Raw genomic sequence first — 26,019 nt, forward strand, 5'->3', positions numbered from 1 at the left:
AACAAGTTAACACAACTTACAAAGACATGTATTTGAATCTTGCCTATAAAAGGGTGTCCTCAGCAAGATGGTGTAAAAGGAGTGGTGCTGGGAGAACTAATGCACAAATGCTCCCTGGCAAGTAGGCTTTCATCCAGTTACTATTTGGCTGTAGAGCTATAGAGCTTGTTGCGTGCTGTTTAATGTTTGTAAAACACAGTAAGTGAAGGGAACAAATGACCACCATGAATAAAACATGAAACTTACTCAGGTTTACTGAGTACAAGTTAGTCCTTCCCACGCATTTTTCTCATGCATTGCTCACCACTGTGGACGAAAAGGGGGCCACATACTAATCCTGACAAACAGGGGAGGCGTGCACGATGGGCCTTAAAAACTCAGAGACCTAAAGTAACACAGGATGATCTGAAATTAAAACTTTGTAACTAAAGTCAAGTTATGGTGGGTAGTCACATCCTCGGCCAGCATCTTTCTTGACAAAGGCCAATCTTTACCTTAAGTAAACCTGTCTATTGTCTTTTCGCATCTAATGTGTCTATTTGGTTTACCTTTTATCCAAGCGCAGAGGTTTCCCTGCTTTGCCTTCTCTTACTCGCTAATCTATCACCAATGGATTTCATGTAATCCTCTTATGTCTTCGACTTTGATTCTTACGCATAAAATAAGGTGCGAAACTGCCATTCTCTGGAGCATTTTCTCAATTTGTTGAGATTTTGCTTCCCAGGAATTGTAGTCAGTTTGGCTCAAATAAACTCACAAAAATTCTTATAGGTTTAGACGGTTCTAACAACACCATGATCCTGTGAAGTAGGTACTGTACTCATCTTCAAAGTTGAAGAAACTAGTAATGAAATGACTAATGTCTCACTGCCAGCCACCAGATATTCTAACGTGTGTTTCGAATCTGCTGGATTCCTTGTCAAACCACAAGTGAGAGGGAAGGGGCTGGCCTAGACACCAGAAATCTGGACTCCTGGTCAAGGGTGCTTCCGTTTAACCTGTGCGGCCTCAGAATAACGCAGAAAGGTCTCCAGGGAAATGCAGAAATGTGTTCGGGAATAAGGGGCTCCAGGACGCGCCCCCCCTCCCGGTTTGCGGGACCCAGCCCGCCCCAGGACGGACCACCCTGGACCTGTTTCCCGGCATCCTCGCCGCGCCATGGCTCACTTCCGGTTCTAAGTAGGCCCAAGCAGAAGCATCGCCTGGCCAGCACCCTGCTCCTTGGACATGCTCTGTCGAGATTCCAGGCTCTACACCCTGATCCACCACCGCCCCCGCCGCCAGTCAACACGGCCCCCTTACCTGCCCTACGCCCCCAACCCCCACCCCGTGGCCCCGGAGCCCCACGCTGATGACCGCCCTCACCTCCTCTCTCTTCGCCTGCCACGGTCTTTTACAAACGCGGCCAAACTCTTCTCTGTAACAACAGTCGTTATTGGTCAGAGCCGCCCACGCGCGGCGAGTGCCCGCCCACCTCAGCTCGCGTGGTCTGATGGGAGTTGAAGTTTCTGCCTTCAGAGGCTACTCAGAATTGCTGCGGAATCCGGTAGCAGAATCTACGGCTACCTGGGGAATTTCGCTCAGGTTCTACCCCGGGGCCGAGGTGTTTCCGGTCTACCCTGCTGGCGGAAGGCACTGACACAGCTCTCTAGGGCTGGTCCTGACTGTTTCAGCTCATGACCTGAGAAGGTCCTGTTTCTGAGTAGAGGTCCATTGGTAATGAGGAAAAAATCGCCTTAGAGTTTCTACATTATTAGCAGATGTCGGCTGAGACAATCTTTTATCGAAGGAGGTCTTATTCACTAAAGTATGCGCTGTTTTTAATCACTTCTGTGTTTATGTCGAGTTATCTTTTTCTCCCTTAACTACAGTCTCACATATTACCCTAACGTTTTCTTTTATAATGAGTTGAAATTGGTTTTCTATATCCCACTTCTGGTCCTTGGAATTACACAGAATAAATCTAAATGTTCTTTGTTCATGATTGAAGAAGATACTGTAGCTCCTGAGGCCTGTGTGTGTTGATTTCCTGAAACTTTAGCTCTATTCCTGCTAGTTACTAGTGGTGGTGTTGTAGGAAGGTTGCCTGGGAAAATGGGCTTTTCCAAGACTGTTATGTTGTTTCCTAAACTTGGAGGTCGGGGACGAAGGGCACACTTTTTCCGGGAAATTTTTCCAGTTTTGCCTTGCCGTTTCTATTACAAGTTTTTAAAATGATCGTCAGCATATCCTCGATCATCTGGATGATAACATTCTAACTATACTGTGAGCTTTCAATGCCTGGTTGTATTTATGATTGTATTGATGCCAAATGGTTATCTAAAGCAGTGATTTTCAGCCTTTTTCATCTCATGGCACACACAAACTAATTACTAAAATTCTGCTACACACCAAAATATATATATTTTGCCAATCTGAAAATAAAATAGGTTTTGTTTTAAGAGCTGGAAGTCTTGGGCCAGAGATGTCAAAGTATATGGTACTTCTAAGCATCTCTCTTGTAAAAGTAGAGCTTTCATTTAACAAATATTTACAGGGTACCTGTATGTGCTAGGCCCTCTTCTAGGCACCATAGATACAAAAGAACAAGACAAAGTCTCTGTTATGCATTATGACACTTTCATTCTAATTGGAACCAATGGCAGGAAATAGAGACCAAAAAACACACACACACACCACACACAAAACCACACACACACTGGGACCAAACATGAAGGCCCTCTGACCAACTAAGGGCCTCAGACATTGTTCTCAAAATAGATATTTTTGATTTATTCACACAAAATGGCTATTGTGTCAATTTTTCATTTGACAATCTAAGGGAAAAAAAATCAGTGCCCCCAACTAAATAGTCAAGTATTGCATGTTTTCAAAAGTTTGGTGGCGCACAGGTTGAAAATCGCTGATCTAAGTATTTGTTCTCAACTGGGAGCGCTGCTCCTGGCATCTAGCAAGTAGACGCCATGGATGTTGTTAAAGATCCTACAATACACAGCACAGACCTCACAACAAAAAAATTATCTGGTGTCAAATGTCAATAGTGCTAAAGTTGAGAGATTCTGTTGTAATGAGAGTGTTTCGTTTTTTTTTCAATGGAATTGTCGATATTTGTCCTAGGAGATCTGTGGGTTTTTGTTGAGACACATTATATGTTCCAGTGAGGAAGGGAGCTACCAAGCCACCCCATTCTAAAAGAGGTTTCTTTCTTCCAAGCCAAACACTCAGGGTTCTTCTAGTCCTTCTTCAAAGAAGGGACTTTGAAGAAGCATTACCATCATAGAAGGCCTCTTCTTACAGAGTTCTCAAAATTTAATAATACTCTCAAGTAATGGTTTGACACAGTAAGCCTTCTTTCCCTATTCACTGAACATTATTATTTCAGGCTTGAGGTAGATGTTTGTTGTGACACCTGAGTCAAGCTATTAATTAACAATGAGTCTCCTGGGCATCAAGGTATATTATATAATAGGGTCCTGGCAGGGTACTTCAGTTGGCTAGAGCATCGTCCCAATATGTTAAAAGTTGCTGGTTCAATTTCCAGTCAGTGCACATACAAGAATCAACCAATGAATGCATAAATAAGGGGAACAACAAACCGATGTGTTTTTTTTTTCTCCCTCTCTCCCCCACTTCCTCTCTTTCTCTAAAATAAATACATTTTTAAAAAATCTTTAAATAGATATATTGTAATAGTATGATCATTATACTACTTCAAGGAAATGAAGACATTAGAGAAGTAATATTTTAAAAGTTCCAACTATGTAGCAAACCAAAATATAAAAAATAATAGCAGTGACTACTTATCAAGCACTTAGCAGTACTGCATGCCCTGTGCTAAATGCTTTGTCTTTATCCATTTAAGCCTCACAACAACCAGCATTTTTATGAAACCAAAATATATAGAGTATTGTGTTTTCTGACCATACAGAAATTAAGTTATAAATCTAAGTGGAAATTAAAAAACGCATACAAATAGTGTATGGTATGTTAATTTTCACTATGTTTTTTACGCAGCCACTTTACTGAATACCCTCACTGTTTTTATAGCTTTTTTCTAATTGTCATAGGTTCAGAATATTAACTAATATGTAAGACTGGATAACTTTGTCTTCTTGATCTTAAGGAGAATGTTTCTAGGGTTTTCCCATTTGCATGAGGCTAGCTTATACTCCAATTATATTTAGAAGAAAGATGTCTACATTCAAAAGTATTGTCTTCAAAACTTTATTACTTCCAAAGAAAAATGCTACGTTTTTTCCTGAAATTTGCTTTTATCACTTAATGTAATATACCACGCTCATATTTCTAAGTCAGTACACGTAGCTAACTCATTCTGGTTAATAACTGCAAAGTATTCCATTGCACAGCTGTATCAATCAATATAGACTAGACCCTAGCAGTAACAAACAACTCTCAGATTTCTGTGGTTTAAAACAACATGCCTTATTGTTTAGAGTCAACAACCTTAGATTAGCTGAGGACTCTGTCCTGCAGATATCTTCCTCATTCTAGCATGCAGACTGTGGAATGCTGTTGGTAATCAATGCAAAGACTCTTAGATCTTCTGTCCAGATATATCTCAGGTCACTTCACACATTTTCTTTTAGACAAAGCAAGTCATATGGTCATCCCTAAGTTTTTTCTTTTTTGTTCGTTTTTTTAATCAGAGAGAGGGGAAGGGAGGGAGAAAGAGAAGGAGAGAAATATCAATGTGTGAGAGAAATATCAGTAAGTTGTCCCTCCTAAATTGTTTTCTCTCTTTATGGAACCCAAGTTTAAATGCATTTTGGATCTCATTCTATTCTCCATGTTCTAATAATGTTTTCTACTCCTTTGTCTCTGTACTGTTCCTATTTACAAATTTCTTCAGTTGTATCTAATTTGGTTGAGTCAGTCCATTGAATTTTTACTTTTAGCTACTGTATTTTTAATTTCTAGAGGTTTTACTGGTTCCTTTTAAAATTCTGCCTAATAATTCAATAGTCCTTTCTTGCTCATATTTTTAAAAACGTGAAATCTAATTATATATTCAATATATGATTATATGTAAAGTCCTTGGAGATCAAATTCGATTCTTTCTGCTGAATCCCTTATAGGGTTGTTCTTTGTGTATTTGATAGTTCTTTCCTTTAATATTTATTTTAAGGATTTTATTTATTGGGGGGGAGGGAGAAAAAGGAGGGAAACATTGACATGTGAAAAAAACATCAATCTGTTGCCTCTTGCATGACCTCTAATGAGCCAGTGCTCAATCCACTGAGCCATACCAGCCAGGGTGATAGTTTTTGTTTGTGAGCTACCAGATAATTTCAATCTGAAGTTATCCTGAGGGGCCTGTGAGGATTTGTGAGTATCCAGACTACATAGGGGATTCCTACTAATTGATAAAAATAACCAAACAATTTAACCAAGAAATGGATAGAGGATATGAACAGACATATCACAGAAAAGAAATACAGTCAATTATCATGGAAAAAATTACTTTTTTTGCAATGAGGGAAATACAATTAAAGAGATAATTTTATACACATCATATTGGCAAAAATAAAAGCTTAATGACAATCAGCATTGCTAGGGGGAAATGAGTGCTTTTCTTGCATTACTGCTTGGAGTGTAAAATAGTACAAATTTTTTAAGAGGGCAATTTAATAATATATGTAAAATACAATTTTTATAATTCATATTTCTTTAACCCATCACTCAATTTCTAAGATTCTAGAGAAACAATACATACATGCATTATTTAACTAGTTCCATTTTTCCATATAAGAAGAGGTATTTTTATATTTCTGAATGATTTAATTATGGGGTTGTGTTTTGGGTGGTCACTTATTTTTGTGATTATTCATAGTTTGTTGTATTGAGACTGAAAAAAATTATTGCTTTCTTAAACTCATCTCTTTTTTCTCTCCTTTCTTCTCGCTACAGCCCAATGAACAGGGAAAGCAGTCTGCACTAGATAACTGTTCTCACCTTCCACTCCTTGACATACTGCAATCCACATTCTGCTCCCATTACTTCACTGAGGATGCTCACTTGAAAGCGACCGATCACTTCCTTACTGCTAAATCCAGTGTACTTTTTGCCCCAGCAACTTCTTGTACTTTTCCTCTCTGCTGTATTTGACAGTCTTGACTATTTCCTTGAACTTTTTCCTCCTGGATTTCAGCAGTATCATGGACCCTCTGTTATTTCTCCCACCTTAAGGCAGCTCTTTCTCATTCTCCATTGTAAGTTTCTCTGTCTCTGCCCCGTTAACACTGATGGACCAAAGGATTCTACCCTCAGTCCTCTTCTCACTCTAGGTTCCCTCTGGGTGAAATCCATTCCATGAGTTGAGCCATCACCTAAATGCTGATGACTCCCACCTCTATACCCAGCCTGGATCTCCCCTTTAAAAAAAAAAAGATGGATTTAGGGAGAGAAGAGAGCAAGACAGAGAGACCTTGATTTGTTGTTCCACTTATTCATGCATTCATTTGTTTATTCTTGTATGTTTCCTGACCTGAGATTGAATTTGTAACCTTGGTGTATAGGGTCAATGCTTAACCAACTGAGCTACCCAGCCAGGGCTTTCTCCTTTCTAAATTCCTAATCATTACCTATTGGATATTTCTATCTGAATGTCACACATGTCCAAGCTCCACATTTGTAAGGATGGAACTCATTAGTTCTCATCTCTTGCCTTACAAACTGCTCCTCTTCATTTTCCCACCCCAGTAACTAACTCTACCATCCAATTGCTCAAGCCAGAAACCCTGTAGACATCTTGACTAAACACAGATTAGATCAATGGCTCCCTAGGACGCTTAGGGTAATAAAGGTTCAAATTACTTGTATGGCATAAAGAACTGGCCTGGATTTAGTGCTTTTGTTTTAACTCTCATCACCTCACATCCAGTACTCTATCCAGTAATACTCTCAGCACATGGTAGAAAGGCATTTGATCAAAACCAGATTGTCTTTTAACAATTTAATTGATTGGTTCAACAAACATATATTTACCATCTATTATTTGTTTGCTATGTATTGAATATACAGCTTTGAGGAAAACAGTCACCAGCTTTTAGTTTAGTGGGGAACTCAGGATTTAAAGATATTTTGTAAAAACATGAACATATAATACAAGACACCCAGTTAAATTTGAATTTCAGTCAAAAAAGTAATATTTATCATGGATAAGTATCTTCCATGTAATACTTAGAATTATTTTTATTTGCTAAATCTGGGAACTGTAGCTGTTTCTCTTCCTGGTGAACTACTGTATTTCTGTACTATAAACCAGCTCTGGCCCATGGCATCTGGCATGCTTCTTTACCAGTCCTGTGGTAATCAAGCCCTCTTTGAAGAGGTCAGAATCTGTCAGGGTTCTCCCAGCCCATTCCTTCATCACTTACTCGGTCTATAAGTAGTAGCTGCTTTTTTTAGCCTTGCAACTTACGGATCCCTTTTAGTAGTTTACCACCTTAGTTATTTACAGTGAATAAACAACTATTTATATTAAAATTTCCCTTTCAAACTTTAATGTTGGGCCCTGACCAGTGCGGCTTGGTTGGGCATCATCCTGACAAGTGAAACGTTGCCAGTCCAGTTCCTGATCAGGGCATATGCCTGGGTGGTGGGCCAGGTGCTAGGTTAGGGTGAGCGAGAAGCAACTGATTGATGTTTCTCTTGCACATTAATGCTTCTCTCCCTCCTCTTCCCTCCCTAAAAATAAAATCTTAAAAAAAAACATATTTTGCCCTGGCTGGTGTGGTTCAGAGGATTGAGCGTCAGCCTGCAAACCAAAGGGCCGCTGGTTCAATTCTAGGTCAAGGGCACATGCCGGGGCTGCAGGCCAGGTCCCCAGTTGGGGGCGCATGAGAGGCAACCACACATTGATGTTTCTCTCCCTCTTTCTCCCTTCCCCTTTCTCTAAAAATAAAATTCTTAGAAAACAAAACATATTTAATGTTGGTCTGTCTTCTGACTGGACCCTGACATAGTGTTTCCTTATTGAAAAAACTAAAAGACGGCCCTGGCTGGTGTGGCTCAGTTGGTTGGAGCATCATCCCGTAAAACAAAATGCTGAGATTTTGACCGGGTCAGGGTACATGCCTAGATTGCAGGTTTGGTTGACGGTAGGGTCACATGAAAGAGGCTCTCCCTCTCTTCCCCTCTTTTTTTAAAAAAAGAAACTCAAATATGAGACTGGAGTGGGAAGGGCTAAAATGGGAGCGTAAAGAATTGCTTGCTGTGAAGTTCCTAGGTATAGATTGCACTTCAAATATTTTAGATTACATCCTAAATACAACTCGAAACAAAAACTTTCAAGCAGGTGAGTGTCACGATCAGATTTACATGTTTAAAAGATTTGGGCTTCTGATTTCTGGTAGAACAGTTATTAGCAGCTTAGTTCTGGATCTTTCTTTCTGGAAATCAGAGCAACAAGGAAAACATGGCTACTGACCTCCACATTGAATGGAAGTGTAGTACTGGATGGGAGGCAAAGAGAGTGCAGTGGGAGAATAAGGATGGGGTGGGGGGTGGGGGGGGGGGCGGTGGCAGACCTCAGAAATCACCAGCAAATACTCTGAGAAGAGAACCTGCCCTGAAGACTGAACAAGTATCTGAGAGCTGGAAGAAGGGAAGGGATGTGTGTGAAGTGCCTAGGAGTTCAGAGATGGTTTCAGAAAGCAAGTTAGGGGATTGGAGTTAGATCCCTCAAAGTAGATGAAGGAACCAGGGGAGCTCAGAGCTGGCATATAACTTCTGAACAAGGTCATATCCCAAGAGAGCACTCATGGCTACACTTTTATTAGAGATAATTCATTGTAGCTACAAAAGATGGAGGTAAGAAACCTAGACAGGACCCCTTCATTCTCCTATGGGTACTCAGTCTAGGAAATCTCAATTGTTTCAACTATGAATAAAGGAATAGCACAGCATCTGTACAAAGATACTCTAATTAAAAGTATGAAAGAGTAGCACAACTTAAGTTTCCCTGGAGAAAGCTCACAGGAAAAATGTTCCCACAAAGCAGTTGAAAATACACCAACATTTCAATGTCAATTTAAAAAAATCTAATGAAGCAATTGCAGCTAAAAAATACCAAAGTTCAGTGAAGAGATGTTCCTAAAGTGAAACAGAAACTGGTAGAACTTAGGAAAGAGGACAAAACATTTCAAAAATGCCCAACCCGAGCGAGTCAGGATACCACAGGAAGCATGTTAAGGAACAGACTTTAGAAATGAGTAAAGCAAAAAGATAAAAAGAATGAGGAACAATTGATAGAAACAGATGGCAGACAGGAGATCCAACATACAATTGGAATTTCAAAGAAAGCTGCAGCAGTGGAATAGTACAAAAAGTTAAAATTCCTAAAAACTTCCCAAATATTATCTTATTGCATTTACGTGGCTCAGAATGGTTTCCTTTCTTGTAGTGTTTTTTCCTGACAATTTCCTCTTTTCTTTTACCTGATTTTCTTCCAGTATGTGTCTTCTCACATCCTCCAATATAATTACCTGCATAGCCCAATCTGTCTGATTATCAAGTCTAGCCTTCTGAACATCAATCTGGACTGGGTGCCAAGTTGCTTCACAGCAGTTATCCTGGGACATCCCTTTATTTCATTCTTCTGTTAGATTCTGTTTCTAGACAGTACATATTTTTTTCCTCATTTACCTGCTTGTTTCAACAGTATATCCAGTAGATGAGAATCAGTGAATGGGAAGAAAATCTTTTGAGAACCTGAATGTCTAAAAATGCCTTTACTTTTATGACAAAATAGGTAATTCAAAGTTTTGAGGACAGTATCCCATTGATCCCATTTCCAGTGTTTGAGCTGAGTAGTATTCTCAACCTTTTTGTTGCCCAGTAAATTTTAGAATACTCTCTTTATGTCATGTCTTGTATCCTAAAATTGCATGGTGGTATGCCTTTGTAAGGATTTTTTTTATTTATTGTGCTAATCCAGTAGCCTTCTTTCAATCTTGAGAATCATTTCATCAGGACAATTTTCTTTTATTTTCTAATTAAGTCTACTCATTCCCCTATTTTCTCAGTTCCTTTCCTGGAACTCTTATTGGTTGTGTATTAAACCTCCTGAATTGATCCATATTTATTTTTTTTCCTACTTTTGGTTTCTGTCTTAGAATATTTGTCTTTATTAATAGTCTCATAGAATTTACTCTAGTTTCTTGATCTGACATTTTACTAGTATCCTGTTCTAATTTCTCAAATACAGTATCTTCTTTCATCTCAGGGCATTACAGTTCTTGAGTTTTCTGATTCTTGATAGTTGCTTTTTGTTTGGATCTGCCATTTACAATCAAAGTTTTCCTCAATTTGTGGTGATCCTTGGTTGTCTTTATTTGAAAGAGAAGCACTAAAAACCAGTTTTGAAGATCTGTGTTCTTGGGAAGGGCTTAAATGATTGGCACACTCCACTCACTGTAGGGGGATTGGTGGCCATTATTTGGCTTTTTGGTGGAGACCCTCAAATGTCAGCACTGTTACTTTTCTCAAGAGTTTAATTATTCCACAGAAGGATCCTCCAAATCCGGCCAAGTGTGTGCAAGTGTGGCCGTTTATATTCTAGAGCTGAATAAGAAGGGGCTAGGGATCTCATTTACCCAATATGCAAAACTGCTTAATTCCTATTTTCTGTGCAGCATCTCTCTTTGGATTAGTAACCTGAGTCAGAGGTCTACTTTTGCCTTTTTAGTTGAATTATGATCAGAGTAACTTTAGCCTCCAACTTCAGAGGCTGTAATGTAAAAATACTCTTCCACTGAGACACATACACATACATTTTATTATGGCTCTTAAATGAAAATTTCTTGTTTTAGAGGTATATTCTCCAAGTTCTACACACACTAGTAAAATGCAGTGACTGGAAAAAATGTCATAATCCCCATACAAAAAATGATTTTGTTTTTAGAAATCATTCTTTCATGGAAACGGTGTGCTTTATATTTCCTCTAAATACATTTTATTTTTCAAACTCACTCTGACCTCAAGAACACCCTATAGCACTTAGTAAACCCACCTCTCTTTGTATATGCAATTTAGTCCTATCAACTACCTTCTCAAATGTAATATAACTCTAACACACATACAAAAGAAAAAGGAGAAAGCATAGGGACAAAAGAGAAAAATAAAACTACAATGTGAATCTTGTTTTCAACAGGGAGATAATATCAACAAGGAGAATAAGATCTTGGTTTCATAATGAGATCTTGGTTTCACAAGGAGCTTAATCTAGAGAATTCCAATTCTTTGTGGTATGAGATAGTAACACAATGCAAACCATGGTTTCTGAAATAAGATTAAAAAAAAAATCAAACAAATATTTGAACGAACATAACAATATAGCTAGACCAAAAACAAAAAAATTCACACAATAATCACTGCAAGAAGATCCCACAGGTTATAGAAAACATAAAGGAACTTTAATATCCAAACAGGGCAAAAAAAATACTGGATTAATGACCCATTCAGTAAGTGTGAATCACTTTAGGTTCTTTACAGTACCAGATGTATTTTAAAGTAAAATCTGAATGCATATCGCAGAGAATAAAACCACTTTAAAAACTTTTAATTTCCTTACCTGATACTAATGACAGTAGGTTTAGACCGAAAAATCTCTGAATAATTTGTTTTAACACTAAGAGTAAGATTTAAACCAAACTTAGCAACGTTCCTGAAATATGAATTTGTTCAGTAGTAACCTTTTCATCATGAATAATACCACTTTCTTTTCAAAAAGTAGTCAATGTACATTTTAAGATTTGTGCAATAAAAAAATATACTGGCTAATGAAAAGTGTTATTACTTGAGATAGTCAAAATGAAAGAAAAACTATAGTTTTGCTAAAATTATTTATGCCCAAATAATTTACCCTGCACTCCACAGATGTGTAGTAAAATATTTCTGAAACAGAGAATAATAAGGGTCCTAAAATAGAAACATAAGACAGAAGAATTTAAAAATAGCTTCCTGATATTTTATTTTTTGAGTATTTCACTTAAGCTGCTTTTGGTTGCATGCCCTGATCTGTAGAAGTTAACAAGGAAATAAAATTTCCAGGTATTTAAAAAATTTTACTCATCTTTCATAAAGCAACTTTTAATGTAACAACACTTAAAAATACACAGTGACTTAATGAAACATCAGTACAACTGCATAGAATTGAGCTCCAGAGAATTACATACCTACTAGTTGCCTTATCTGGGCTCTGGTTTACAAGAGTATTGGCTTAGAGACCAGCTTAGAGTCATTTATTTGCTCCTGCTTGGAGGATACTACTGGCCAGGGAAACACTAAAATTTCACAGGCCGTTTCTGTTCCTAAGTAAAATGCTAGGAGCTCTCCAAAGGTCTTAAAAACAACTGACCATCAAAATATGTATACTGGGGACCCTTAGTGAGTCAAGGAAGAAGGGAGTTTGTGACTTTTACTGAAATGAAACAAAAGAAAATCTCCCAAAACTAATCTGAGACTCTGAAATGTACTAGAAATTTCAAAACTAGAACAATGCCATCAAAGATTAAACCTCTTAATGCTCGGAGCCACCCCAAAATAATAAAATTGGGAACTCCAGGGAAGCAGGTACCAAAAGAATCAAAATAATGATTGCACTGAGGATTCTCCTCTTTGAAGGCTGTTTAAAGAGGTAGGATTTTAAGGTTTGTTTGTTTGTTTGTTTATCTTTTGGCCTCTGAACATTTAAAAAATGCTTTGCCGAGTTGGTCCTTCAGGCTAATATTGGAGTTCACAACGAACCCCATGCCTGACATGAGGATTTTCTACAGTTTCACAGCTATCATTTGTACAAATTAAAATTAAGTTGATTTACTCTTTTTGAGTAAATATAAACTAGAAAATGGCAAATTAATGTGTTTTTTTACATACAACTTTGCTTCAAAATTCTCAGAAAACAAGAGCAGATGACTTTGCATTCAAGGACTACCAAAGTGTATATTTGATATTCACATGCAAACAACTTAAAACCTTACAAATCTCCTGTCAACTCTGCATGATACCTTTAAGAAGGGAATGACATACAAAGTCTCCTAACTGTGCAAAATATTAAACTGGTCAAACATTTTACATAATGAAATAATACATGTAAATGTAGAAGTTGACACATGAAATTAGCATGAGTTCAAAATAATTCATCACATTTTAGAGATTTTCTTTAGTAACAAGTTTTTGTTTTTATATTTCCTGGTACACAGCAAAATTTATCACAAGATAAAAATTCTTTTAAACAAAGTCAACAGGGAGTTCTTGAGGCACCTTCTCATATAAAATGTTAAGATGAATGCAATTAACAATCCATCTGAGAAAAGTTTTCAATCTAAGTGAACTTTTTTCCCCCCATTTAAGTATATTTTACAGAACTTTAATAAGGCAAGACAAATTTGTGAAAAAATGTAGATACAAAAATGATGTAAACTAATAATTTATATTTAAAAACCCCAAAGGGAAAACGGTAGAGATGGGATAGTTCAAACAATACCTTTAAAAAAAACAAAACAAAAAATCCCTAAAACAGAATTGTGCACAAGCTGAAGATTACAAAGAACTTCAAGACTTTGCACAGTTTTGGTTTTTCACTTTTTTTAAAACATCTTTATATTACATGTTTTGAAATCATATTAGGAATGCAAACTAGAACTGCACACTACTTTAGTGGAAAAAAGTTCAACATTGTGCAATTTTCTGCCTCTTAATTTTAAAAAAAGTGGCAGCAATCCCTGCATTTGTATTTGAAACAAGGATCTGAGAAACTTTATTAAAAAGTTGATGAAGGCAAAAATTGGCAGACATCCAGCATCTTGTTTCTTTTTAAAACAATATGGATGGTAAGTAATTTCATGATTAAAAAAATGAACCTTTTAAATAAATACATCATATCTGACATTTGCACGGACTGATTTGATAAATCTTTTAAGTAAACAACGGCTTTACTACACTCCCTGTAGCCTCAAGCCACTGGCTTTAGATTCTGGAGTCCTTTTTCACTGGGTTTCATACCCTGCCACTCGATACCCTGCAGGCTGATTAGGCAACATGCTGCCATTCTGTCCTGGAGGAGGCTGCACTCCATAATTTGGTCCCATCCACGGTGCAGAAGACTGTGTCTGACTGGTAGAGCATGTGAAAAAACAGAGGGGAGGGAATCCTCTGATTAAAACAAAATACAATGAAAAGAACAAATAACATATACAAAGGAAATACACTTTTTCTTAAGCCCAAATATAAGAATTGTTATGCAAGGAAAGCAAAGGAAAATTTTTTCTTCTTCTTAAAAACAAGCATCCTCAAAGGTTTAATTTGCGCAGTTTAATTATAGCTAAGAAAATACCCTTAACCTGTAAACATTTATCTCCTTTGACCTCAGAGAAAATTAATCTTTCATCTCAGGAAGGAATACTGTCCAACTGGGTTGGACATACATTGGATGTCATTTCCTGAAATAAACCTGACCATTTGATATGACATATTACTCAAAGAAGAAAGTAGAACAATTATTAGCATACGTAAGTTCATAAATTTTTTTAACATTATAAATACAAGATTATTTTTTAAATAAAAACCGCAGAGTATTTTAATTTCCAGTTTGTTTCTGAAACATTTAAGCAAAATTACATAATTTGGGCTGTATAAAGAAGTTTCCATGGGACAATAAACACTTTTGCACAGATAAAAAGCAGAATGAATAAAAACACCAGCAACAAAATAACTGTATGAAAGAATGGCCAAGTGACCTTTAGTTACAAGAAAGCTTCGTAACTATAAAGCTCTTACTTTCTTTAATTTTTTAAATTTTATTTATTTTTAGAGAGAGGGGAAGGGAGAGAAAAAGAGAGGGAGAGAAACATCGATATGCGAGAGAAATGTCAATTGGCTGCCACTTACACACTCCCAACTGGGGAACTGACCTGCCTGCCACCCAGGTATGTGCCATGACTGGGAATTGAACAGGCAATCTTTCAGTTTGCAGGCTGGCACTTAACCCACTGAGCCACACCAGCCAGAGCAAGCTCTTATTTTCTTACTTAAATATTAGTTGCTTCATTACCCAAATTCTTGTAATGCTGGTTATACTTCAAGGCAAACATATTTCCAAGCAAAATTTAGAGAGATACACTTAAAACTATAAATTATAAACCACTCTAAACTAAGTCCTTCAAAGGCTAAAGCTAGCTATACCTTAGAAAGAGGGCCAAATAATTACTTAAAATCTCTTACAAAGTTCTTGACATTTTCAAAGGCTAATAATAAAGGAAAAGAGCACATATGCTTACTTAAATCCTTGCTGGTTCCATGCCTGGCCATACATTCCATATGCAGGTACTTGCCAACCATTAGGCATATATTGGCCAATTTGTTGTGCATTTCCATACCACTGGCCCCACTGGCCATAAGCTTGTGGATATCCAATTTGATTTGGCTATTAAGTAAAATCATACCAGATTATTAGCATTATTTGAAGTTAGGTCCTAATATACCACAAGTAACTAATACACATAGCCATAGCACACAGAGCCATCATTATAATTAAAATGAAAGAATAAACAAAAGTTTAGCAAGGGACTGCTAAAGAAAAAAAAAAATGAGTGAGGTTATATTGCTGTGACTTGACCTGATGCTCTGAATGGCATCTTCTTTGTAAGGCAGTGAGTGGGTAATGTTCTAGTAATAAATATTAAACTCAGTATAATGTTCAAATGTTCCGTACACTATTCATGACTATTTCCTTTAGATAAGGAAGATACAAAGATTACTTATTTCTATATTCAGTGTACTTAAAGAACTTATAGTTTAGGATTTTCTTACTCCTATTTATAGTGATGCTCCATTAACAATTCCCTCATAGAAATCTTTATGGGATCAAGCTAACCACTAAAGCTGCCTGGAAAAAAGAAAAGCAGCAAAATGCCAAGGCCCTAAACATAACTATATTTTTGTTCCAATCGTGTCAACAATGCATGTCATTTCTCCAAATAGTATGTGAATAAATCTACCAAGTATTAAGAAAAAATTTAATACCCTGTTAGGTTTGTCGGAGCATTTTAAAATCCACTGTGTATGAGTCAACTGAGGCGGTCACATTCATCATGTCACAACTGCAATCCATGAGCCACCACTCTGGAACTATAATACATGTAGGAAGAGCCCTTATATACTGTCATTTTAGTATGAACTAGAAACTTATTAACATGGATTATCAGCAATTTCATTTTCAAATAACCTTAGTATTACTTTGCAAAGTCAAGAACCCTCTCACCTGTTGCACGGGGTTTATCATATCAAGAGTTTCTTTGCCCCAGTAGCACTTCACAACATGACCTTCAATGGTAGTTCCATTAACAGAAACAATTGCATGTGCTGCACTTTCATGGGAGTTGAATCTATCGAAAACAATATTAACAATCATTCAATATAAACTGTTTAAAACACTTACGGATAAGTATTTTTAAAAATCAAGTTGAGCCAAGCAGTTCATATGTAAGAATTAATAAAATGGCATGTTTTCTTTGCTTCCCACCCCACCAAAGATCTTGTACTTCTGCAGAAATATTTAAAAAAAAAATCCTCACTGGAGAATATGTTCATTGATTTTAGTGACAGTATAGAAGGGAATGTGCGTGGGGAGAGAGTAAGGGAAGAAGGGAGGGAATGGGGAGAGAGGAAGAGAGTGAGAGCGAGAGAGCAAGTGAGGGAGAGAGAGAAAGGAGAGAGAGAGAGAGAGAAAGAGAGACAGAGAGAAACATTGATTGGCTGCCTCCTGTACGCCCCCAACCAGGGACTAAACCCGCAACCTTTTGGCATACGGGATGATGGTCTAACCAACTGAGCCATCAGGCCAGGGCTTGGAGAAACTTCTTTTAATAGAGGATGTTTTACTGGCTTCGCATTGGAAGAAGGGAGCTATTAAAAACAAAATAAAACAAACAAACAAAAAAACTGGCAAATACACTAAATGCTACAGAAATTTTTCTTTTTTTATAACCAAGGTAAATTTTTAAGAAAAACACTAAGTTAAATATTTAAAAATAGTTTTGGGGGAAAACTTTTTTTTTTTAAACTACCCCTACCGAACAAATGAATATCCTTTATCTGGAAAGACTCGAATTTCCATTATTTGTCCAAATGGTGAGAAAGTCTGACGCATTAGTTGTTCTGTTAAGACAAAAAAAAAAAATTTTTTTTAAACCCATTGAGTTAAATTAAAATCCTAGAAATATTAAGCTTTTCAGATGAAACATTAATTTCAAGATACCACACAAGTAAAGCTCCCATACCTGTTAGCCCAGAAGTGACACCTCCACAGTATACAGTACAGTTGCTTGGACTAGACTGATTTACGACCTCATCATATGAGAGCTGTTTGGTGTTTGCTGGGGATAAAAAGTTTTATATTTTTAATTCATTAAATAAAATGTTCAGAAACAGAAATACAGCATTAACTACACTACTGTAATGGCAGTATTTACCTTGACCAAAATACTTATATAATACATAATACATTTGAATGAAGATTAAACCATCCCCAAGAATGTCTAAAAAATTACCCAATATTGTCTATTTAATAGGAGACTTGATACTAGAGATATTTATTATTTGTAATTACAAAAATGAAAACTAAGTACATTTTAGAATAGTAGTCTTCTCATCTAGTTCTGCAATAAGTCTCCGGGAACAGCTCTAACATTTAAAATCTAGTGCATTTTCCTCCAAAATTCCACATTTCCTTTTCTTCTCCAATACACCTACACTCATATGTACTCTTTGGAGCTGGAGGCTTTCGGGTTGCCCAGTTAGTTCTGATTTGTCTTCCACCAAGCCACTGGCCACCCATCTGTTGAATGGCGTTTTCCGCATCCTGTTCCACACAACATCAGAAATGACAAAGAAACCACTATTAGTTGATGTTAAAAAACTGTTGGCTTTAGAGAAAACTTGTGTATGCTTTTCACAAATGTTTTTTGGATGAAAATGCTCTATGAAATACACAATATATGCTAGCTCATCTAAAATGCAATGGGGCTTTTAAATGATCTCTCTTTAGACATGGAAATAAAGAACAAACTGACAGTGATCAGAAGGGAGGTGGGAGAGGTGTAATAGGAGAAATAAAGGGAAGGGTCAAGGAACATGTATAAAGGACAAGGACAATGGGATGGGGAGTGACTGTAGGAGCAGGGGTGGGAGGGGATGGACAGGGTATGGGAGAGCAACGGGGAAGAGGAAGTTGGGACAACGGTAATTGAACAGCAATAAAAAAAGAATGTAAAAAAATAAATTATCTTCTTTTATTTAGATATCAGATTTTGGTAACATTAATGACCTGAAAAAAAATCCATAGCCCAAAAACCCTTCAGAGGTTACTGTTTCAAAATTCATGTAACAACTTGGACTATTATGGATGAAACTCTCACTTTCTACAATTTCACTTTATAGAATTTTGCTAATGACAGTACAGTGGTACCTCTGTACTCATCATTAATTCATTCTGATGAATGGCGAGCAAGAGGTGATTGATGAAGCATTTTCTCTTGCTGGGTGGTGTCAAGACTTATACAAGTTCCAGCAAGTGTGATGAGTGGCGAGCAAGTGCCAAAAGCGGAAACACTGTTTTCTCATCAAAAAGTGACAGGTACCAGGTCTGACAAATTCTGAAGCTGACAGGTATTGAGGTACCACCTTATTTCATTTCTCATTTCATCCAACAAGTAAACATTAAACAGCTACCATGTTCTAGGCAGCAGGTTAGGTGCCAGGGATACATTAGTGAATGAGGAACACATGGTCTCTGTTGCCATGATGCTTCCATCTTTTGGCGGAACAAATAAAGTAATTACGATTTGTTTGTAATTAGAAACAAAAGGTGGAGATAAGAGATTATGGACATGGGGATCCACTTTAGGTAGCATGATTAGGGAAGGTTTCTTTGAAATGATGTTGAGCAGAAATTGAGAGGAACAGGAGCTAGCCAAGTCATAACACCATGGAAGAAAGCCCAGGTAGAGGGAAAAGCACTGCAAAGTGTGTAAAGGCAGAAAAGAGATTGGTATGTACCTGAAAGAAGAATGTGAAAGATGATTAAATTTCAGTGGAATCTAGTGAGCAAAAAGGAAGAAGGCCCAAGAAAAACCTGAAAGATTTTAAGTAAGAGATTATTATACTCTAATTCATGTTTTAAGAAGGCCATTCTTAGTGCTAGGAGAATGGTTTAGGGAGATGGTTAGTAAAAGGAAAAAGATACTTTATGAGACCAATATGCAGATTTAAAAAACGTTTGTGTTCAGGGCTAATATAGTAACATTGAATGTAATCTAAAGGAAGTCAACAGAACTGCGGGGGGTGCGCAGTAAGTAAAAGGAGAGGCATCAATGATAATTCCTAGATTCCTATTTGGGCAGTAGGGGAGAATAGCATTTACTGAAATGAGAAACCTGGGAGGGAGGAGCGGAACAAGTCAGAGAAAAGAACAAAGAGCTACACTGAAGACACATTAAGTTTGAGATGTCTATAAGACACTTAAATGAAGACCACTTATTTATATGTGTGGAGCACAAAGAAATAAACTGAACTGGAGATATAAAATTAGAGTCATGAAGAAAAACTAGAGAGAGAAAAGAAAGCATCCTGGAACAGAGCCCCTGAAAGGCAGCAAAATCTGAAAATTGGGTAAAGGAAAGTTGCAAGCTAAGGTGACTTAGGAGTAGCTTGTGATGAAGGAAGAAACCCACAAAAGTGTACTGTCACAGAGTCAAGAGGTGAACTTTAAAACAGTAGTGTTGGTAGACAATGATAGTTACTGGAGAGAAAAAAAGCCTGTTTAGAGTGAACTGAAAAGTAAATGGGGTGCAGCTTTGTTCTGCATGTGTCAAATGTGGGCTTAACTTAGCAAAAGAACAAGCAAAGTCAAGGCTAAAAGCCATTCTTGAGACACACAAAAAGGAAATACATACTGCAGCCTCCCCTTATCTGTGGGGAATATGTTCCAGGACCCTCAGTTTATGCCTGAAATTGCAAATAGTATCAAACCCTATAAATGGCTATGTTTTTCCCCTATATATACATACATACTTTCCTATGATAAACCTTAATTTATAAGTTAGGCATAGTAAGAGATTAACAATAACTAATAAAATAGAACAATTAAAACAATATACTATTAGTTATGTGAATGTGGTCTCTCTAAAATATCTCAGTGTACTGTACTAACCTTTCACTTAAAGAAAGCATTTTATGGCTTCTCTTTGACATAACTGAATTGCCAGCATCACCACTCTTGTGCTTTGGGTCCATAATTAAGTAAAATAGGGGTACATGAACACAAGCACTGCAATACTGCTACAGTGGATCTGATAACTGAGGCAGCTAATTGACAAATGGGCAGGTAGTGTATACAGTGCAGATACACTGGGGAAAGGGATGATTAATGTCGCAGGTGGGACCGAGTGAGATTTCATCACACTACTCAGAGTGGCATTCAATTTAAAATTTATTAATTGTTTATTTCTGGAATTTCCACTTAAAATTTTCAGACAGTGGTTGTCTTTGGGTAACTGAAACCAAAGAAAGTGAACTGCAGATGAGGGAGGGGACTACTGTATTCTTTAAAAGAAACAGCACTAACCAGTTTGTTAAACTTCACAAGATCTTTATCTACTGTTACAGGTTGAACTGTGTCCCTCAAATTGATATGAAATCCTAACTAATATCCCACCCCTGGAACTGTGAATGTGACCGAGCCTGGAAATAGGGTCTTTGCAGATGTATTCGTTAAGATGAAGTCATATTGGATTAGGGCTGGTCCTAAATCCAATATGACCGACCTCCTTATAGGAAGAGGAAAAGCTGACGTGGATACTCATGGAAGGAAGAGGACCATGTAACGATGAAGGCAAAGATAAGAATGATGCAGCTAAAAGGTCAGGATACCAGGGATTGCTGGCAACCTAAGAAGAGGGAAGTGAGGGTCCTTCCACAGAGCCTTCACAGGGATCATGGCCATGATGACATCTTGATTTGGGGCTTCAATCCTCCAGAACTTTTGAGAATAAATTTTGTTGTTTTAAGTCATTCAACATATGGTACTTCGATACAACAGCCTTAGTAAACAAATACAGCTATTCATTCAAAAAAGAAAAAACTTTTCATGCTGTGTATGTTAAGTTGTGAATGGGAGATGAAGAAGTGGAAGCATATGCAAACAACTCTTTTGAGAAGCTTGATTTTGAATTATAGCAGAGAAATGGGGATAAGGGTAGGGAAGGAATGTGGGGTCCAGCGTGGTTTTGATTAAGAGATACCAGAACAAGCTTTTTAACTTACAGGAATGGTCCAGTGGAGGGAGAAAGACTGATGACACAGGACAAAAAACAAGTAGAGCACATATTATACAATTCCATTTATAAAAAATACTTGGAAAAGGGAAATCTATATAGACAGAAAGTAGATTAATATTTGCTTAGGGATGGGAGGGGGTGTAGAAAGTAAAAGGAGAGTGAATGCTAATGAGTAGTTTCCTTTTGGACAGATGAAAATATTCTAAGACTTTGATGTGTGATAGTTGCATACCTTTGTGAATAGCCTAAAAAACTCTATTAAATTGAACACCTAAAATGAGTGGATTTTATGGTATGTGAGCTCTATCTCAGTAAAGCTGTATTTAAAAAAAGAATAAGCACATGATCAAAGTCCCTGAAAATGCAAGAAAGGTAGGATCCCAATTGTAAATGATTTGGCCTTTTACAGGAAGAATCTTTCTTCCACTGTAATAGGAGGAAGAAGGGGAAAGCAGATGAATTTTATGTCCGTTTGGCAGTTAAAAGCTGAGGAATTTCTGTATGATAGCTTTTACTTTCTCAGTGAAGCATATAGTAAGCAACTGAGAGTGATGGTGGAGAAAAGTGTGAAGAATATTTGAGGAAATAGGAGGGGACATGAAATCGTTAACAAAGAATGCAGCCTTGGACAGGTAGCTCAGTTGGTTGGAGCACCGTTCCAAAGTTGCGAGTTCAATCCCTGGTCAGGACGTATACAATAGACAACCAATGACTGTATAAATAAGTAGAACAACAAATCAATGTACCTCTCTCTCTTTAAAGTAAATAAATACAAAAATAAAAATAGGACATCAAATTTACCAGAGAAACACAGGTTTGCAGACAGTACCATGTACTCATCTAATGTGTGTCATCATCAAATTAGAAGTGAAACCAATTTTTCTGTAGCAACATTCAATTATAGCAGACTAGGCAAAAAAAAAAAAAAAAAAAAAAACCCAACAAAAAACAAAAACAAAAACAAAAACAAACCAACCAAAAAAACCTATGTTGAATCAGTACTGGGGTTTGCCTAGCATGTACAACATGAGTAGAGGCAAAGGGAGTGGGGTAGCCGCAATCTGGACTGTGGCACTTTACAACACCAGAGTGCTTAGCAATCACGTTATCACAAATTTTATAAGATCTGAGAAGTAAACTCAAGAAGATTAAATTAAACTACTTACTTAAAGTTGTATCTATCTTATGATGGTTGTCAGGATTCAAATTCATCTCTGGCTAACTCCAGGGGCCACCCACAGACATCCTTTGCTATCTGATTCTGTGTCATGCTAAATATGAATTTAATAGTGATTTTTATATAGTAGGGGCCTTGTCTTGGCCAGTGTGGCTCAATGGTTTGAGCACCGGCCTGCAAACCAAAGGGTTGCCAGTCTGATTCCAGGTCAGAGCACACATCTGGGCTGCAGACCAGGTCCCCAGTTGGGGGTGTGTGAGAGGCAACGATTGACATTTCTCTTACACATTAATGTTTCTCTCCCTTTCCTTCTAAAAAATAAAATCTTTAAATATAAATATATATACATATATATGTATGTGTATACACACACACACACACACACACACACACAGCAGGGGCCTTTATTCCATAATCTCAAATGGAAAAAGCAAATTCCTAGTTCATTCAAAGTCCCCAACCTACTTTCTCAAACAGTACACTAAAAATCCTATATATATCAACCTCCCAAGGAACTCACACTAACTGTGGTATCAGCCCAATATATGAGGTATTTTTCTACCATTCTTAACTATTATGTTGGGATTAACAGTAAAGCTTTCAGAACCAACTACATTCTCAGCTTTTATTTTCTCATTTCACAGAAAAAAATTTTGTAATTGGTAGATGGGACAATACATGGTGGAACTTCTACCTTTTCACTTCTCAATAGGCTTTACCATTTGCAATTTTTCGTCTAATATGTGGGTTCTTCCTGAACTCTTAGGCTTACCTTCTTTCTTCACAGGTTTTTCCACATTCTTGGAAGACATTTTCATTTCATGAGAAGATGATAGCTATACTGCACTACACACTTACATAATTCAACCACAAGGTACAATATTCCTGTGTGAACTGCGGCAATACAACTGCATTCTACATTCCCTTGCCTGAGTTTGTAACCATGTAAACATTTTTAGGGCAGATTGAAAAAATAAGATTTTCTTTATTTATTTTTAGAGAGAGGGGAAAGGAGGGAGAAAGGGAGAAAAACATCAATGTGTGGTTGCCTCTAGCATACCCCCTACTGGGGACCTGGCCCGAAATCCAGGCATGTGCCCTGACTGGAAATCGAACCTGTAACACTTTGGTTTGCAGGCTGGCTGGCACTCAATCCACTGAGTCACACCAGCCAGGGAAGATCTTTTATTTGGAAAGTAAATTTTGGAAAAAATGGTTGCAACTGCTATGGAAAATACCTGGATAATAAGAGCTCATGGTGAGGGATAATCAGACATTAGTTCCAATTTAAGTAGACACAGGAACTAGAAAAAAACAAGACAGTCTGACACTGTTTGGCATAACTGCAAAAACCAAGAAGGAACTGGTACAATAACTGATGCTCACATATTCAACCTGAAGCCATCAAGAAATTATGTATCTATTTCAAATACTCCCTTTACTAAACTAAGGAAAGTCTTTCTAAGACATTTCATACTATCAGAAACTTTCAGTGGGTCATTCTAAGGTACTCTTATATAGGAAGTACAGTATATCTGTACTTATCATTGACAAAAAAAGTCATAACATGGAGGCAATACAAGAAAACCCAAGGTTAATGAAACCTTGATGTATGCTCCAAGATTAGTGCGTATCAAATTTCTCACTCCTATATTTTTGGAAGTGTGATATCTCTGTATATAACTGTTTTAAACCTTGAGTTACCACATCAAAAAATTATTTTATTTGAATTTGTAATACATTTACAAGGTTCAAACCTCAAACCATACAATACAGTGAGAAACTTCCCTCTTTGTCCCCCATCTGCCTAACTCTTATTACCTACCCACAAACAGAAATCCCTGCAACAGGGTTGTTTATAAGCAAAAGAAAACACACACCACGCAAACGTATGTTCTCTTCCTTTTACACAATTATGCTTTTCCACCTAACACTGTACCATAGAAATCTTTCCATAATCTATACTTAAAAGCTTCCTTATTCTTTTTTTTTAATTTTTTTTTACTTTTTAAATACATTTGTCTCTGCCTCCTTATTCTTTTTTTAAAAACATTTTTAAAAAAGATTTTATTTATTTTTAGAGAGGGGGAAGGGAGGGAGAAAGAGACAGAAAGAAACATCCATATATGAGAACCTCTCCCACGCCTCAAACTGGGGACCTGGCCTGCAAGCCAGGCACATGCCCTGATGGGAAATTGAACTGGTGACCTTTCATTTGGCAGACCAGCGCTCAATCCACTGAGCCACATCAGCCAAGGCCTCCTTTTTTTTTTTTTTTTTTTTTACCTACAGCATAGTATTACATAGTATGGAGGATATGCCAAAGATTTCTCCAGCTGTCACATGAAATAAGCCTTTTCTTTCTTTATATACCCTACTCTCACCTCTTCTTTGATAAATTGCACTGTCCTTCCTTTTCTCTGCAAAACCCAGAAATTTCAAATCTATAAGAACTGGTATTCAGTAAATGTTTGTTGGATGGAAGAAATGATGAAACATTTAAAATACATTATTAAACAATTTTAAAGTCCCTGCCCATTGGAGCATTTTATTAGCTACTTTTAAATTATCATGGGAATATAAAACAGGTTGACAATAAATTAAATATATAAATGAGATTTTCAATATCTTTGGCTTATAATTTAAATATGTCCACTTTCTATATTCTGAAAACATTTTATCAGTACTTTGCAGGCATAGGTACTAAATAAAAGTTGAATAAATGGCCAAACAGTGGAAAGAAGATATCCTTTAGTAAAGGTGTTAATTTTCAGTGAAATGAATAAATGGCATATGATAAAAAGATTAATAATTAAAACAAAATGAGTATTTTAATTTTTTATTCTTGAAGCACTGCACATGCACTTTTTATTGAGCTCACCCATTTGTTGAAAAAGGAGACAAAGCCATATCCCTTAGACTTTCCTGTTGCCATGTCTTTTACCACTCGGGCATCTCTGAAATCAGAAACAATCAGAAGTTTAGGTTTGCAAACTCTCCTGTGGATATCAAGTGAAAATTTCACACACAACTCATTTTCAGGTTTCATCTTCATTAAAATAAACCTTTAACACAAATTCACCTTTTATTCTATAAAATTTATCATGTATTAAGCAAATGAGGCTTAATTTTATAAACATGCAAATCAGTAACTTCTTAAATATGTATGTATACATGGTACAGAAACTGCCTCCCATTTCAAAAGTTTTAAACTTTTAAATATTAAGCATGGTGAAGACAGCTATTCAGATAAATTACTTAACCACTTATAGGGTTCACAGGCACATTAGAGGAATGGCTTTGTTTAACCATGCAATTTATAATTTGCTAATTGATACCATATACTACCTAATCATTAAAAAATTAAAATAGAAAACTGGAAACTAAGAGAATGAAAAAGTTGTATATTCCCTGAATTAAGTAAATTATTTTCTCAGATCAATTCATACCCCCCCTCCCTACGGACTATTGGTAAATTTTGAGAAC

General features: G+C 36.8%; 2 protein-coding genes across 5 annotated transcripts in view; both read right to left on the bottom strand.

Annotated features, from left to right (window-relative positions):
* The window catches only part of CUNH2orf42 (chromosome unknown C2orf42 homolog), a 37,835-nt gene extending 36,440 nt beyond the window's left edge, over nt 1-1,395 (bottom strand). Inside the window, exons 1-2 of one of the 2 annotated variants that reach the window (XM_054586805.1) lie at nt 1,133-1,252; nt 305-385 (exon numbers count right to left, since the gene is read on the bottom strand). The gene's annotated coding sequence lies outside the window, so the exon portion shown is untranslated. Of the gene's footprint in view, nt 1-304; nt 386-1,132; nt 1,253-1,365 lie in introns of those variants that run through there. The other variant, XM_054586807.1, reaches the window with a different exon arrangement.
* Nucleotides 1,396-11,967: 10,572 nt separating this feature from the next.
* Nucleotides 11,968-26,019, bottom strand: part of TIA1 (TIA1 cytotoxic granule associated RNA binding protein) — a 32,930-nt gene continuing 18,878 nt past the window's right edge. For 2 of the 3 annotated variants that reach the window (XM_054586809.1, XM_054586808.1), the window contains 7 exons: nt 25,415-25,490; nt 17,773-17,881; nt 17,301-17,396; nt 17,094-17,178; nt 16,283-16,406; nt 15,300-15,445; nt 11,968-14,136 (listed from right to left, as the gene is read on the bottom strand). In XM_054586809.1, coding sequence (XP_054442784.1) covers nt 14,010-14,136; nt 15,300-15,445; nt 16,283-16,406; nt 17,094-17,178; nt 17,301-17,396; nt 17,773-17,881; nt 25,415-25,490 — 763 coding nt within the window. In that variant the 3' untranslated portion in view covers nt 11,968-14,009. Of the gene's footprint in view, nt 14,137-15,299; nt 15,446-16,282; nt 16,407-17,093; nt 17,179-17,300; nt 17,397-17,772; nt 17,882-25,372; nt 25,491-26,019 lie in introns of those variants that run through there. The other variant, XM_054586810.1, reaches the window with a different exon arrangement.

This window comes from Pteronotus mesoamericanus, unplaced genomic scaffold (genome assembly GCF_021234165.1).
Source record: "Pteronotus mesoamericanus isolate MK-2021 breed Mesoamerican mustached bat unplaced genomic scaffold, CSHL_Meso_final contig_98, whole genome shotgun sequence".
NCBI lineage: Eukaryota > Metazoa > Chordata > Mammalia > Chiroptera > Mormoopidae > Pteronotus > Pteronotus mesoamericanus.